Source organism: Notamacropus eugenii, chromosome 2 (genome assembly GCF_028372415.1).
Source record: "Notamacropus eugenii isolate mMacEug1 chromosome 2, mMacEug1.pri_v2, whole genome shotgun sequence".
Classification (NCBI taxonomy): Eukaryota; Metazoa; Chordata; class Mammalia; order Diprotodontia; family Macropodidae; genus Notamacropus; species Notamacropus eugenii.
Window position 1 is genome coordinate 295,604,834 of NC_092873.1, and position 17,177 is coordinate 295,622,010.

Consider the following 17,177-nt stretch of genomic DNA (forward strand, 5'->3'; position numbering starts at 1 on the left):
GCCTCAGACACTTCCTAACTGTGTGACCCTGGGCAACTCACTGAACCCTATTTGCCTCAATTTTCTCATCTGTAAAATGAGCTGCAAAAGGAAATGGAAAGCCACTTCAGTATCTTTGTCAAGAAAATCCCAAATGGGGCCATGAAGAGTCAGACATGACGGAAATGATGGAATAACAGAGAGGCATCTTGCAGAAGGTAGAATTTTATCTGGGACTTAAAGGCAAGCACGAAGGTTGAGATAAAGAATGGAAGAATTCCATACTTGGGGGACAATCCATAAAAGTGCCTGAAGATGGGCAATGGAGTACCTTGTGCCAGGAACAATAAGGAGCCCGGTGTCACTGGGTTCCAAAGTATGTGGTAGGAGTAAAGTGAAGGAAGATTTGGAAGTTAAGAGGGACCAGGTTATCAAGGGCTTTGAATGCCAAGACAGGCTTTTCTATTTGATCCTCAAAGCAATGGGGACTAATGAACTTTTTTGAACAGAGGGATGATCTGGTCAGACCTATGCTTTTAGGAGATCCTTTGACAGCTGTGGAAAATGGACTGGAATAGAGAGAGACTTGAGGAAGGGAGACCAATCAGCAGACTTATGTGTTAGGTGATAAGGACTTGCAGTAGGATGGTGGCAGGAAGCAAGTGTATATAAGAAATACTATGAAGGTAGGATGGTAGAACTTGACAATAGACTGGATATAGGAGGTGACAAGTGAGGAGTCAAGGATGGCTGTACTAGCGCCTCGATTACATTGTTTTTTATTGATCTAAATTGGTCGATGAGATCCTTGTGCATCTGCATTAGGTTATAGACAACTCTCCCTTTTCTTACTCCTCAAATTTGTTTGCTTCCAGAATTTCATTCTTTAGCATTTTCTGTCCCTCCTGGCCTGACCTTTCCTGTAGAGTTTTAGGCCATGGGATTCTATCTTTCCTTTCTATGAAAACTTTGAAATCTCTTCATCTAAGACTTAGGGCATATGTCAGACTTGACCGTTCCTTTTCTAATACAAAGTCTCTGATGGGGTATTTACTACCTACCTAGGTTCTGATTGTTTTCACCCCAGCAACTAATTCTTCATGTTGATTCTTTCGCCTTTCTAAGGATGAAATAATCAGCAAAGCAAGTCAGGAAATTATTAGCTGCCCTGCTTGTACCAACAACTAGCATTTATATGATGCTTTACAAGTTACAAACCAATTTGAGTATGTATCTCATACGATTCTGACAACAACAGTCAGAGGCTGTCAGGTGCAGTTCAGTGATGGACATCAGCGAAGATACAGAGAGAAATATATCTGTATCTGTGGAGGGAGTCTCCACACTGGGAGTTCCCTATAGGTCTGAACACTTCTCCTTCCACCCCACAACAAACGATTAATAAGATACTAAGTATCACAAACTAAGACTTTTTTAGACTAGGTTATATTTCACTTTCCTGATGAAATTTAATCATTTTTAAACAAAGGTACCAGAATACTTATGCTGAAATCCTGGCCATTAAAACAGTCTCTTGGGAAAGATAATACACTTATTTAATGAATGTGGCCCATTGCTTGATGTATTTCTTTGGAATTTCCTCTTTTTGAAATTTCCTGCAGAGGCAATTTATAAACCCAGTAGTTTCCCAACTTTTTTAGCCGGCCCTTGTGCTTTGCCAAGCTCTGAGGTGGCTCAGCTGACCCCCAACTTATCCAGCAGACTAGATTCTTTTTTTCTTAAATAACTGAAGGTTATTCAGAACCTGTGCTGGTGAATAAGGTATATGGTACTATTTGGGGTACAAAATGATTTCTGAGTAAATTACTAAGACTGTCTCATAAACAAGGTGTGAAAGCAGTTCCAAAGTAAGAGCTCTAAAAAAAATATTATAACTAGGGGCAGCATTTTTAGAATAAAATATCTTCTCCACAAATCACTGAAACTGTACTTAGTTTTTTTTATTATTGTTTTTGTCATTTTAATTTTGATACTGGGTCTCCCCATCTTGCCCAGGTTGGAAGTGCAGCAGACCTTCATAGACCCAATCCCACTGTGGATCATCTTGAGAACACTGACCCGCTCTCTGTCTCTGACCTGGGCCTGTTTGCCCTTCCTTAGGCATCATGCTGGCCCTCTGCTTCTGGTGTCCCTATGGGTCTAGACTTAGTGCAGACACCTAATTGGCTTATTAGCCTAATGCTGCTCAGAACTCCAGAGCTCAAGAAATTCCCCAGCCTCTGCCTCCCTGGTAGCAGGGATTATAGGATGTGTCACCATGACAGCCACTGACATGTACTTTGAAAGGGAAAATACACATTTGTTTATGTTCTGGCTTGTTTACTTTAAAAAGTATTCAATTACATTTTAGTCACACCCCATATGTGTATATATGTATGCATATGTGTATACATACACATACATGTACATAAGTGCATGTGTATACATGTATATCTGTATATAATACATACATGTGTGTATGTGTGTACATGTGTATCTAAGTGTGTACATACAGATATACACAGGCAAATGTTATAGTCCATTCAACAAATACTTATTAAGCCCATGCTTAGTACAGAACGTTGTCCTAGGTATTGCCCAAGATGAAGTCTTACAAAGGCATAATCTCTGTCTTAGTGGAGCAGGAAGGGACCACATAAACCTAGATGTTCACTGACAAGGACCACATGTATCTATAGAGGGCAAAGACATTTACACAGATAATTGTAATGCCCCCCTACTTCAAGAATCTGCAATTCATGAGCATGAGCATTCCTTTCACAATTCAATCAACAAACATTTATTAAGTATTTCTTACTAAGTACAGTCTTTCCCCTTAAGGATCGCCCATCCAAATGGGAAATATATACATATAAAATATACACAAATTGGTCCATTCAAGATAAAAACAGAGTAAACAGAAAGTAACAGTACAGGTCACCAGTCCTCGATGGTTAGAAGATGTAGCGGACAGCCTGCATCCCTACATGGCTCGGTGATGTGGTGAAGAAGAAAGACGCGGGAGGCAGGAGAAGAAAGACCAACTCCGTTTATTGAGCTGAGGGTCAGGGTATATATGGACAGAAACTTCAAGTCTATGTGACATTCTGCTCCTGTCCTTTTGATTAGATCAGTCTTATTGTCTTAAAGACTGTTAGCCTACAGGGCATCTATTTTACGTATCTCTTGTTTTCTGAAATTCTCTAGTTTGTCTCATGGAGACAACAACCTCCAGAGGGCGTGGAGAGCCATTCCTGATGATAATGAGCACCGTCTCAAAGAACTGTGTCCACAAAGGTCTATCCTGATCTTGTCAACTGCACTCCACCCTGGCCCTCAACAAGAAGATAATCTTAGAGAGTTGTTTTTCATCCTATTTTACCTGGAAATGAATTTCTCCAAATGTAGCGAGGTCAAACCTTAAAGAGACATACAGTTGATTCTGGGTCCATACTTAGAGCTTTGCCTTGTTTGGAAGGACCTATTGAAGCTTATGCTCCACTGGCACAGCCTTTGAGGCCCGAAGGTCATCTCCAGGCCAGGATGAGACATTATAACAAGGCTTTAGTGGAAGTACACATGACATTGTAGTATTGAATGCATTTGAGCATTTCTAAAATGAAGTTCTATAAGATGCAAGGTGGAAGGTCATTACCAACAGAGAGGAATCCTTTAAGACCTCAAAGAGGACGTTGATTTGAGGTGGACTTGAAAGGCCTTTGCCTTTAAAGATGGGACAGGAAGGTCATTTCTGGCATAGAGTACCCCACAAGTTCAGAGTATGTTCAGAGACAAATAATAGTTTTATTTGGCTGGAGTATATTACATATGGCTCTAGATAATATGACAGTGGGCTAGAAAAGTAGAAAAGCCCTAGATCATAAAAGCCTTTAATGCCAGAATAAGGAATTTTCATTTCAATCAATGGACACTGAGGAGCCCTTAAAGATTTTTCAGCAGAGTAGCATGACTAGATCTAAGCAGATAGGTTGTCCTAGCAATAGGTATGAAGGATGGATTGGAGGAGGGAGAGGAGAGGCAGCTGGGCCAGTTAGGAACTATTGCAGTCTTCCAGATGGCGGTAATCAAGGTGGATTTGAAACCAGGCCATTTGCAGATAGCACAGTTGAGCTTTGTCCGGATGTGGGAAAACATTGAGGGTTGTGTGAGTCATTTCAAATCATCAAACATTTGTAAAATACCTACCATAGATAAGGCACTATACTAAAAGCTAAGGATACAAGTACCTCTGCCTCATTTTCCTCAATTATAAAATGGGGCATAGTAATAGCACCAACCTTTCAGGTTTGTTGTGAGGATCAAATGAGGTAATACTTGTATTTAACACAGTGCCTGTTACATAGTAGGTGCTTCACAAATGCTTGTTTCCTTCTCTTCTCCCTAAAATGACTAGGGATAATAAACAGAAGCTTCCTTTTATTGATCTTTTTGATTTGATTGATCTTGACTAGAACATAAGAACCACATAAATGTTAGTTGTCATTATTATCATTATTACAAATTATTCCCCACTTTTTTCTCTACCCTGCTTTCACTGATGTTTATTAAGGACTTGTTGTTTTGTTCTTTTTTCTTTTAACCCTTTCAGAGCTAGGGAGGAAAAGTAATAAAGCTGCAAAAGTCTTAAAAATGAACCCTCTTCTCTTTTGCTAAGTGCATGCAAATGGAACAAAAGCTAGATCTGGGTATGTCTGATTTTCTGCTCATGACTTCCACCCCATCCTCCAGTCCATTGACCTGATCCCCTCTTTTCTTCTGAGTCAGCTGGCCCTAAACCATTGGTGCGGGGTGTTAATCTAGGCTCTTTCTCAGTGCTTCAATTAATCTGATTTGGCAAAGCTGCTAGACTTCTCAGCTCTTCTGGAACTCATCTACTTTCTATGGAGCCCCTAAAAATTCTTTCCTTGGGTGTTACATTATCCTATGAGGCAGCTAGTCCCTTTGCACCCAATGGCACCAAATCCCCTTGGAAGTTCTATCTTCATCCTGTATTATCTGCCCTCCGAGCTTGTTATAATAGAAAGTCTTGGCTCTGGACTAAGAGGCCTGGGTTCAGATGCTTACTGCCTGGCTCACCAAAGGCCAGTCACTTACCCTCCAGCCTCAATTTTTCATCTGTAAAAATGATGTCTAAGTCATAGACTTAGACAGTCTATGACATTTCTTCTAACTCCAGATCTCTATGACACTAGATTTTAGGACTTCTCCACTGATTTGTGCTTTTCTGGAGGTTTAGATGAAATATTTTCATGGAATTCTTCTAGTTTTCACCACTTGCCCTTGACCCAGAGCCAGATTTTGCTCAGCTGGCCTTCAGCAGATTTATCGCACAGTTGACAGGCCCACTCTGCCAGTTTGGCTTCTTCGTCTCTTTTTCCGACCTAACGGTAGCTGACATTTGTATTGAGCTTTATGGTTATAAAGCATTTTGTATACACTGGCTCATCTGATTTGCCAAAATAACTCTGCGAGATAGGTAGTGCAAGTATTTGCCTTGTTTCACAGACTGCCCAAGTGCAGGCAGCAATGAATCCTAGATTTAGTAAGGCTAAATGATTTGCCTTGTGAAGTAATTTAGTGAGGTCAGGGAGACGGAAAAAGTCTGTGGGCCAGGCCTAGGTCATTACATTCCAAATTTAGAGTTTTTTCTACCACACTATGGAGCATCAGCAATATCAAGCAGTGTTTGAGCTTCGTTTTCCCTGCCCTAGAGTCTGCATACCTTAAGAAAATCTGCTGCCATTTCCCCTTTTTAACCTCCTTTCTCCATGAGCATTCTCTGCTTCTGATCTCAGCACCCTTTGTAGCTCCTTTACAACATCAAGATGGCTTCTCTGGGTAGTTCAATGAATGTTGATGGTTTTTCTGCATTTAGCTACCAATCCTCCCCACAAACTCTCTTAGATGACTCACTACTCTGATCAAGGCTTGGCTTCCCGAGTGGTTGGTTTTCCAGAATCCCATAATTTCTTTTTATGATAACAAAATTACTTAGTCATGGCTCAGAGTGACCTTAGGGGAAATCTAGTCTAACCTGCCCATTTTACAAATGAGGAAATAAGGCCCAGAGAGGTTTGATGACTCGCCCCAGTCGCACTTTTAACATATGTAATTATTTAGAGACAGTTCCTAAACTAATATAGAAAACAATCATTTATTTCCTCCAGGCCATTGGAACTGTTGCCCCTGAGATCAGGGAAGCAGGTGAAAAATGTTCCTGCACAAGTGAAAGTGCTTTCTACCATCTCAACAGACTGATTTTCTCACTTGGATTCCCTCATAAATGTTCTTCATGTTTCATTGTTTTGCTTACTCCTTTGTGAGAAGTGAGTGTAATTTTACTTCATGGAAGACTGGTCATTTTGGTTGGTCTTGAATAACCTTTCATGTGTTTTGCATATTTGGGGCAGGGATGCTTGACCTAATTAAAGACAGGTGGCTCCATCTACAAAACACATCAGTTTAGTCATAGGGGTCTTTTTGGCATGCCTATGGGGGTGGGGGGTTGCCTTGAGTAGCAATTATAATCAATGGTACTCATGAAGCAATTGAAGTAGGAACTAAGGGATAAGTAGGGTGTTTTTGAAGTTTCCAATCTTAATCCATAATTCATATTATGGGTTTATTAAACCTTTAAATTAAAACCTTTAGATTCATTTTAAAATCATCATCCAATTGATTTTTTAATTTTTAAAATGTTTTTCTTCCCATTTTAGAAACATGGTCCTAATTTCAAAAATTCACATGATTTTGGGTTCACCCACCACATAATACTTGTCTGTAGAAAGGACTCTGATTTTTTTCATATACATTTATATGCACATTATTATATTATATATGCATATTTCATTATATATCTTATATGGACCTCTGACATAGGATCAGAATATAATAGGTTTATAACCGAAAGGGACCTTTGAGGTCATAGGTTTTTTTCCCCTTTATTTTTACCAGGTAAAAAACTAAGGACCAGATAGGTGAAGTGATTTGTCTGGGGACTCAGAGCTAGTAAGCTTTGAGAGACAGTCAATCGACAAGCTTTTATTCAGTGCCAGACACTGTGTTACATGCCAGAAATAGAGCAACAAAAGCAAAACTGTCCCTGCCTTCAGAGAGTTTATGTTCTAATGGGGGAAATAACGTGTGTATATACCTACATACACATGCGTATATGTGTGTGTATGTATGTATGTATGTAAAAACTGTATACCAGGTACATTCAAGGTCACCTTAGGGGAAAGGCACTAGTATCTAGAGCATTAGGAAGGGTTTCTTGCAGAAGGTGGTGCTCTAGCTGAAACTTGAGGGAAATCAGGGATGTCATTGATAGAGTGGAAGCAAAAGTACATTCCAGGCATGGGGAATGGTCAGCATAAAGGTTACAGAACTGGGAGATGAAGTGAAAATATGAGGAACATCTAGAAAGCCATTTTAGTTCTACTATACTGGAGAAGATTAATGCAGACAAAAGCGGAAAGGGGCCAGATTTGAAGATCTCCAAATACCAAATAAAGAAATTGCTAGTTGTTCTTAGAAATAATAGGGAGCTACAGTACTTGACTGAATGGAGGAGTGACTGAATTTTAGGAAATCACTTTGGTGATTTTGTGGGAAATAGAAGGCAGAGAGACTTCAGGTAGGTAGGGAGATCACTATGGAGGCTACTGTAGTAGTCCAGGTCAGAAGCAAGGAGAAGCTGAACTGCCTGGTGGCTTTGTGAGTATTAGCTCAACTTATAGGATAGCCTATTGAAATCTAAGCTATCTGAAGGGAAGGGGGGCAGCTAGGTAGTGCAGTGGATAGAACACCAGTGCAGGAGTCAGGAGGACCTGAGCTCAAAACTCACCTCAGACACTTGACACTCACTAGCTGTGTGACCTTGGGCAAGTCACTTAACCCCAATTGCCTCATCCTGGGTCATCCCCAGTCATCCTGGATTCAGATGGCTCTGGAGGAGAAGTGAGGCTGGTGACCTGCACAGCCTTCCCTCACTCAAAACAAAGTCAAGTGCAAGTCACGTCATCATATCTCCGATGGCATAGTCTTCTTCAGCATCAAAGGATGAACATACATTTGAAGGGAAGGATAGTTTGAAAGCATCATAGACTTAGAGCTAGAAAAGACCTTACAAGGCTATTCCAGCTCCATCCTTTTTATAGTTAACCAAGCTGGGGTCCAGAGAAGTTAACAAGGTCACATAGCAAATAAGTTTTAGACTCTGACAACACTACCACCACCATTCCACCACTGTCATTGCTTTCTTTATATCCCCATCATCTAGCATGGTACTTGAAAAATAGTAGGTGCTTGATGAATAAATGAAAAAAAAAACATTTAATGTGCATTTACTGTATGACATGTACTTTGCCAAGTTGTGGGGTACAAATATAGTCCCTGCCCTCAGGGAGCTTATGTTCTCATGGGAGAGACAACACATATGGGGGAAGCGGTAGCCAGACAAAGGAATTTTCCTTTGAAAATTTATAGGGATAGTGAGCAAGCTCTACTTTCTAGGAGCAGTATTAGTATTGATTTGATTATGGTTCCAGAACTGGAAAATGGCAGAGGTGGGGAGGGGGAGAGAAAGGCAGTTAGAAAGAAGATGGTCTGCGATTGGCATGAGAGAGACCCACCTAATGATCTATAATAATCTGTAATTTATATTTCTCATTGAATTTGTAATCTAGTTCTAGTTTGTATGTTTATATGTGTGCTTACATATCGTATATGTATATATAATATAATTATAATAGATATTTTTAAAGATTAATATATTTTATTTTCAATATTTATATATTTTTATTTATTTTATTTTACCCAGGGACTATATAAACAAAATTATAAAAAAAAAACCTTTTTATACAAATGAAATAAGATTTGAATAATTGGGGAAATATTGGTTGTTCATGGGTAGGCAGGGCCTGTATAATAAAAATGACAATTTTACCCAAACTAATTTATATGTCCAATGCCATCCCAATTAAATTACTTAAATATTATTTTACTGAATTAGAAAAAATAATTAAAAAATTGAAAGGAGAAAAAGTCAAGACTATCAAAGGAAATAGCAAAAAAAAAAAAATGTAAAGGAAGGAGGTTTAGCAATACCAGAACTTAAACTATATTATAAGGCAGTAATTGTAAAAACTATCTGGTACTAGGTAAGAAATAGAAAGTTAGATCAATGGAACAGAGTGGACACAATTTATAGCAGCAAATAAACATACTAACCTTGTATTTGAGAAGTATAATGAATCAATATTTTGGGATAAGAATTCATTATTTGTTTTAAGAAAACTGTTGAGAAAACTGGAAAGCGGTGTGGCAGAAACTGAGCAAAGTCCAGTATCTTACACCATTTATTAAGATAAGGTTAAAATGAATACATGACCTAGATATAGAGATATTACAAGAAAATTAGAAGAATATGGAACATATTACTTATCAAATTTATGGATAGGTAAACAACTTATGAATAAAGAAGAGATAGAGAGCAGAATTAGGTGTAAAATGGATAATTTCAATTACATTAAATTTTAAAAGTTCTCTACCGATATATTTAATTATAATATTTTGTATTGTATTATTTTATATATTATTTGTAATACATATATTACATACATATCTCTCAAATCTCTTCCAGATTCATTCCCGAGTCCCCCCGATGGTTATATTCTCAGGGCCGACTCCAGGAAGCAGAAGATGCCCTCTACCTCATTGCCAAGAGGAATCGGAAGCTGAAGTGTACTTTCTCACTGATGCCCCCAGCAGAGGGGATCTCCAAAGAGACTGGCAGTTTCCTGGACCTCTTCCGCTACAGGATCCTCTTGGGGCACACTCTCATCATGATGTTCATCTGGTACTTATATGTTTGGGGTATTGCCTTTAAAAAGCTGTTGATGCTGAACAACTCCAGTTGCTAGAACTCTGTTGAAAAGCTGTCCCGTCTGAATCATTTCTGAAAACATTTACCTCATTCATTCATCTTCACGGGAATGTTTGCATGAGAAACAAGCCTTGTCCCTTAGTTTCTGTTGCTCTGTCCCCTTCTTTTGGCATCACCTCTCGCCACAATTGATGTTAAATGCAGAGGCCTTCTTATCTTGACTGGGTAAACGATAGTAGGAGAGACAAATCTTTCCTAATAAGGTATTTCTGTGTGAATCTTCCTAACAATTATAAGTGAAGAGGAATGAATACCATTATCTGAGGCTTAAATTAAATAGGACTTAAGTGGGGGTGGGGGATGGGGGGGCGCCTCTCTCTCTCTCTCTCTCTCTCTCTCTCTCTCTCTCTCTCTCTCTCTCTCTCTCTCTGTCTCTCTCATATTTTTTCCTGAGTCAATCAGGGTTAAGTGATTTGCCCAGGGTCACACAAGTAGGGAGTATCTGAAGCCACATTTGACTCCAGGGCTGGTGCTGTATCCACTGCACCACCTTGCTGCCCCTAAAGCCTGTACTCTCAAGGAATCTTAGAGAGGTTCAGAATTGCCTAGTACTTCATAAAAAATTTGACCCATCTTTTCCTTCCCACATATGATAGGTTAAATTTTATGTACTTTACAAATTAGGGTCCCAAGAGTTTGAAGCATATGCCCAAAACAAGTTAGGGATTTAAGCAAAAATTAGAACCTTCAGCCCCTATTTTCTTGGCTCTCCCTTAGAGCATGAGCCTCATTGTCCCTGGTGGAGATCACGGTATTTTTGAAAGTACCTTGGCAAGGTTCCAGTTTGTACTGGGTTGTGTTTGAATTAGTGGGAGGCGGGCAGCTCATGTAATGCATTATGGGTACACATCTCTGCCAGTGGTAGCTCAGGACACACAGTAAAATAGAGATTTGCAAAGCCTTTCCCTTGTGTTGAATTGCAGTAAACCTGACATGAACGTGCCATTGCTAACTGTCTCATTTGGATTATTACACTGGACTGAGTGTGGTTCAAATGTGGCTCCCATGGATGGCTCCATGGGGCCTCCATGCTTGATGTTGGAATGAGGATGGCGATTTTATGTGGACATCATCTTATAAATAATGCTAGACAGAAGAGAGGATAATACATGTCAAGATCACCAGACAGTGCTTTGCACATGACAACAGATCTTTAATAAAGCACCATTAGTTATTTCAATATAGCAAAACAAATCCAGTCCTCTGAGCCCAAATCCAGTGCTCTACCCCAGAATAAAGATGACATCTTCCTCCTTTTCTTCTCTTTTTGCAACACCATATGCTGTCCAAAGAATCCCTGTGTCATAGACACTGGGAACTGGAGGGAAGGAAGACCTTGGAGACAACTCCAGGGGTGGGGAACTTGTAGCCTCAAGGCCACATGTGGCCCTCTAGGTCCGCAAGTGCAGCCCTATGACTGAATCCAAACTTCACGGAACAAATCCCCTTAATAAAAGGATTTGTTCCATAAAACTTGGACTCAGTCAAAGAACCACATTTGAGGACATAGAGGTCCACGTGTGGCCTTGAGGTCATAGGTTCCCCACCCCTAGTAGTCTACCTCCTAATTTTACAGATGAGAAACTGAGGTCTAGAAAGGTCACATGTCAAACAAATGTTTAGCAGGAAAGCCAAAATTCAAAGCAAGATAATAATCCTAAATCCAATGATATTTCAGCAAGAGCACCTTGAATGTGGCATTTAGGAATCATAGAATCATAAATAACTCATGAATTGAAAACTGGGATGGATGTCAGAAACAATGTAGCCCCCTCATCTTACAGATGAGGAAAGCGAGGCCTAGGGAGGTGAAAGGAATTAATTGCCCAAAGTCATACATGTAATAAATGTCAGAGATTCAAAATAGAGTCCTCTGACTCCAATATTCTTTAACCTGCATCACCCTTTGAGCCTTGACATAATTTTTTTTCTCTCAGGTAGAAATTTTTTAAATAATACAGATTTAAATAAATAAAATATTTTATCTTTTAAATATAGATGTAATATATATAATATAGATATAAATCTATAGATAGATAAATAAATAGATGGATGGATAGATAGATGGATTTAAGTAAGAAATTTTATCTCCTAAAGATCTCTTTTTTTTATAATAGTAGGGAAAAATTATTCCATGTATAGTTATTTTTTTAAAAAATGATTGAAAATCCTATTTGAATTTTAGCTTTTTGAGGTATTCTTCTGAGTGCTTAAGATCCATTAAATGTGACAGTGGGATGCAAAATTAAACCTGAATTTTTTATATCTGTTCATACAAAATCTCATGAGATTGTACCTTCAAACATAGAAGACATCTTAGTGGCCAACTAAACTCACCATCTCATTATACAGATAAGAAACTGTGACCCAGAGGTTAAGTGACTTTCCCATTATCACAAACCTAACAAGCACCAGATAGGGTGACTTTTTATGGGTCCACGGTAGCCTGAGAACATACTGCTAAAGGTTACATGAAGCTCCCCAGTCATATCCAGAACTCAGTGAGAATTAGACTGATTGTTATATGTAGATTTATGGCTTCCAAGCAACTTCAAGAAAACTTACTCCATGATATCTTGGGGGTTTTGTTGCCTCATCTTCTCTGCCATATCTATTTCTACCATTTTCCCTGACTGTCTTCACTGAACCTCCAACTTGGTTCCCATGCTACTTTGAAATTCATCTCTATAATCTTGACCCAGCTCACTAGACCTGGATGTTTCCTAGGGCTGGAATCAAAATAATTTCCACATGCGTGTTTCCTTACATGGTTTTCACATTTAATAGTCTTCAGCACACAGGAAGCAGAATTGAGCCAAAAGATGGAATTGCACAAAAGTTAAAACAAATGAACATGTTTCTGTGTTGAGAATTCTGGAGACATTAAGGGTTTCACTTGCAGTGGTGTATCACACCTGATAGTGTCTGCAAGACTTTTCTCCCTGATTGTCCATTGAAGAGAATGTGAGAACATTCTGAGAGTAGGAAAAGATCTAAATAACCCATTCCAAATCTTCCTCAAAACAAGGATTCCCTCTATAATTTTAGTTGTTTGTCCTTAGCTCTTGAAGTGGACCATGACATCAGGGAAGTGTTGCCATGATTTGCAAGTGAATTGCATTTAAGTGAGGCATGGCTGTGCAAAGTTACCAGCCTCACTTTATCCTCCTAAGCCATGTAGGTCCGGTGGTGAGATATAGATCAGGATGACTGGAGATGCCCCTCCCCCATAGCAATTACTTCTTGAATGGTCAGTCATCCAACCTCAGTTTGAGAACCTCCAAGAAGGGGGCATGTACTATTTCCTGAGAAAGCCTGTTCTATTTGTTTCCTCCACCTTTTATTGAGTCCAGATCTTCCTCTCTGAAACGTCCACCTGGGGTATCTGATTCACCTTTATTCAAAAGTATATTTTTTCTCCATCTGTAATTTGCTTCAAAACTGTTTTCTAAGCAAACATGATTTCCCACAGTGATTATTTATATTCTAAGCCCAAGCATACACCAGAGTCTAAGACTAAACTTTCTTCCCCATACAATAGCCTTAGATACTAAGGCTGTCCTATGGGGAGCAGAGTTAATCTCCAGTATCAAGTTCATGACTGAGGTGTGAATATATTTAGTTGATAGTCTGATATAACATCACGAAATGGCTACTTACAGGTTTTTCCCAGTTGTACTTTCTTTCCTCATACCTTCATTTGTTCCCGTTTACAGGTTTGTGTGCAGCTTGGTTTATTATGGCCTAACCCTCAGTGCGGGAGATCTGGGTGGAAATATTTATGCCAACCTGGCCCTGTCGGGGCTGGTAGAGATTCCCTCATATCCTGTCTGCATCTATTTGATTAACCACAAATGGTGAGTATAAAAGAATGTGAGATAGGTCCAACTTGTGTATTTGTGTGTGTGTGTGTGTATGTGTGTGTGTGTGTGTGTGTGTACTGTAGTCCTCACATTTACATAGGATTTGCCAATTTGTCCTTGGTGACGGAGTAACCTCCAGTCTCTTTTATGGGAAAGTCTGATTTCATTTCTTAATGGAATTTTTTTTCTTTGTTGACATGTTTGAATTTTGCATATATCCAGTCCAATAATGAAAGTCATTATCTGACGACTTTTGAGTAAACATGGTGCAGTAGATTGAAGAGTTCTGGAAGATGGACCTGGTATTCCTATCAATAAATACAGCTACCATTCCCAACTAAGAGTATTTGAAAGTCCTTACCAAAAAGGCACCAGATTAGAGGAATCAGAGACCTTTCCAAACTCCCAAAAAGGACTTGAGAGGACCAGATTTCTCATTTAATTGCAACAATTAGCTTTTCGTTTTTCTGTCACCTTTATTTCTAAATCTATCCCATCTCTCTTCCTTACCCATTGAACCATCCCTTATAAAAAAGAATAAGAAAGTGGGGGACCAATTAACCATATCTAATCAAAAGATCAGCTGTGTGTCAGTATATACATTGTTCCACATCCATGGTCTACCTCCTCTGCAAAGCAGAAAAAGTTCATTTTTTTATCTCAAAAAGATGGTTGCCCCTACCTATGCCCAGTGGATATTGTATAGGCCCATCAGAATATCATTTGAATTTCTACAACACCTTAAATAGTAATTCACATTTAAGTAGCACTTAGAGGTTACAAAGGGCTTTTCTCACAATTCTGTGATTGTATGGATTTTATGTATTATTCCCATTTTACATAGGAGGAAACTGAGACCAACAGAGATCAAGTGAATTTGCCTGTGGTTACAAAGTCAGTAAGTGGCAGAACCTATACTCAAACTCAATTCTAATCATTTAAGGCCCCAAATTTGTCTGCACATCATGCTTCTTTCCCCCTCTCTGCTCCCTCCATCCCCCTACCCAAGAAGTTCATAAAGGGATTCATATATTCTGCCATTTAACTTTTTATCAGGAGCAGCCCCAGAATGTAAATTTTATAGAGGATTTTGACTTGCACCTCTAAGTTAGTTCATCAGAAAAACCAAATTAAATAGAATATCTTATTTCCCAACTGTTCTGGCTAATTATTATTATTATTATTATTATTATTATATGATTATAATAATAATAATTATTATTATTAGCTCTAACACTTGGGAAATAGATTCTATAATAAATTTATTTGTATTATTATTATTGGCATCCATCTGGCATTTTATGGCTTACTTTCCTCACAAGAATCCTAGAAATTGGCATGCATTGCTTAATAAATCAATATACAATATGAAATCAGTCATTTCATCTTTTCCCCACCATATAAGCTAGACAGTACAAGTATTATCTGAACTCTCTTGTGTAAAATGGAAGGGTTAGACTCGATGGTTTCTAAGGCCCCTTCCAGTTTAAGATAGATGATCTTCTCATTTCCATTTTGCAGAGGAAGAAACTGAAGTTCACAAACAGTAACTGCCTTGTCTAAGGCCCCAGAGTTAATAACTGGTGGAGCTGAGGCTTCAGTTTTTTGCAGTCTTCTTATTTGGGTGCCAGTGCTTTTTCCCACCTTTTCCATGGAATGGATTCTTAACCACAAGCCCACTGTGTGGCCATGGATCTTTCAGGCCAGAAACCATTTCACAACCAGATACTCAGCCAAGCTTGAGCAGTGGCAGCAATAGCTTGGCAGAATATGGGGCTTAGTTGACCTCTGAGCCCTGGTATTTTGCCAAAAAGAGTTTAGTCTAAAGTAGTAGTGGAGGAGGGAGTCAGGATGCAAATTCCCCAAGGAGAAGAGACAAAAATTGGTCCCCCAAAGTGCCAGAAAATACAGAAGAATTAGAGGAGGAGCAGAATGGGATCTCAGCAGGGCTGGCCATGGGTATGGGATTATTTGTTCATTCTCTAGCTGCCAGATGTCTGTTTTGAGGCAGGGCTATGTTCTTTCATGAGTTGGGGAATGGCAGTTAGCCAGATCTTGAGCACAGCAAAATAACCCCACAAACCACTTAACCCACCTCCCATACTTGCTTCCCATAGTCTCCGCAAACCAGCAAAATCCTCACTTGAATTATTGAGAAGAGTTGAGTTACATTGGATCATTACCCAGTGAGGCATGAGCTTCAATGAGGCTCTTAAATCCCCTGGCTATTGAATCCTGAAATTTAATTCAATTTAACAAATGTTCTTTAAGCCCCTACTATGTACAGAATATTTGCCTAGAAGGTACCAAGTGTAGATAAAACACAAGTTGGGACTTCATGGAGTTTGCCGTCCTGGAAGGCACCCTAAGGATGGGCTTCCTGTTGCCTCTATCAGTGGGCTTTCCGCCAGATTTTATGCTGTTGTATGCCCACAGTCACCTTTAGTCAGTCCATATCTGATGTTACAGGCATTTATTCGCTGGAATCCCTAGGTTTAGAGTCAGAAAACTGGGAAATCATTTCCAGAATTTTACTTGATAATTACTTGACTTGAAGCAACTCATCTAGTTAATAAGCATTTAGTAAAGTACTTACTATGCACCAGGAGCTGTGTTAAGTGTTGGGGATACAGAGAAAGGCAAAAATCAGCTCTCACCCTCAAGGAATATAACTTCTAAAAAGGGAATATTTACAAGATATATCCAGAATGGTGCAGGTGATCCGAAAGGGAAGGTATGGGTAGCTCTGGGAGACTGAGAAAGGCTTCTAGCAGAAGGTGAGATTTGAGCCAACTCTTGAAGGAAGCCAAGAAGCCATGGTGAGTGGTATGACGGAGACTCAGATGGAGGTATTTGAGAAATTGTAAGTAAGCTTGTGTAGCTGGATCATGACACTGGATCATCAAGAAAAGGGAATAAAGTATGGAAAGCCTGGAAAAGTAGGTCACTCAGTCCTTTGAGCCTCATTTGCCTTATCTGTGAAATTGAGATAATAATAATACTTGTACTGTTTTGCAAACCTTGAAACTATCCATCAATGCCAAATACTGTTATTACCTCTTGAGTACTAGGCTTCAAATTTAGATTGTAAAATTTAAAGCTGAAAGAGACCTTGGTCCAACCTCTTCATCTCACAAGCATAAGGAATGAGATCAGAGAAACTCAATGGTTTTCTCCAAGCCATACAGGTAGTTCATAACAGATCTGGGATAAAAAACCACATTTTCTGACTTGAAGTCCAATACTTTCACCTGAGATTTAACTCAAGGATGTGTACTATACGGTTTCATACTTTCAGAAATTTAGGTAGCTAGGTCAGTAAAAATATACATGACTTGAGTGGTAGAAAAGAGACAGGATGAGTGGAT

The 17,177-nt window shown here is 39.1% G+C and overlaps 1 protein-coding gene across 2 annotated transcripts in view; it reads left to right on the forward strand.

Annotated features, from left to right (window-relative positions):
- The window catches only part of SLC22A15 (solute carrier family 22 member 15), an 87,517-nt gene that overhangs the window by 50,937 nt on the left and 19,403 nt on the right, over window positions 1-17,177 (forward strand). For both annotated transcript variants that reach the window (XR_011974813.1, XM_072644454.1), the window contains exons 6-7: window positions 9,644-9,859; window positions 13,663-13,803. Coding sequence is in view for 1 of the 2 variants with exons in the window: in XM_072644454.1 (XP_072500555.1) it covers window positions 9,644-9,859; window positions 13,663-13,803 (357 nt within the window). In the remaining variant the exon portion in view is untranslated. The remainder of the gene's footprint in view (window positions 1-9,643; window positions 9,860-13,662; window positions 13,804-17,177) is intronic.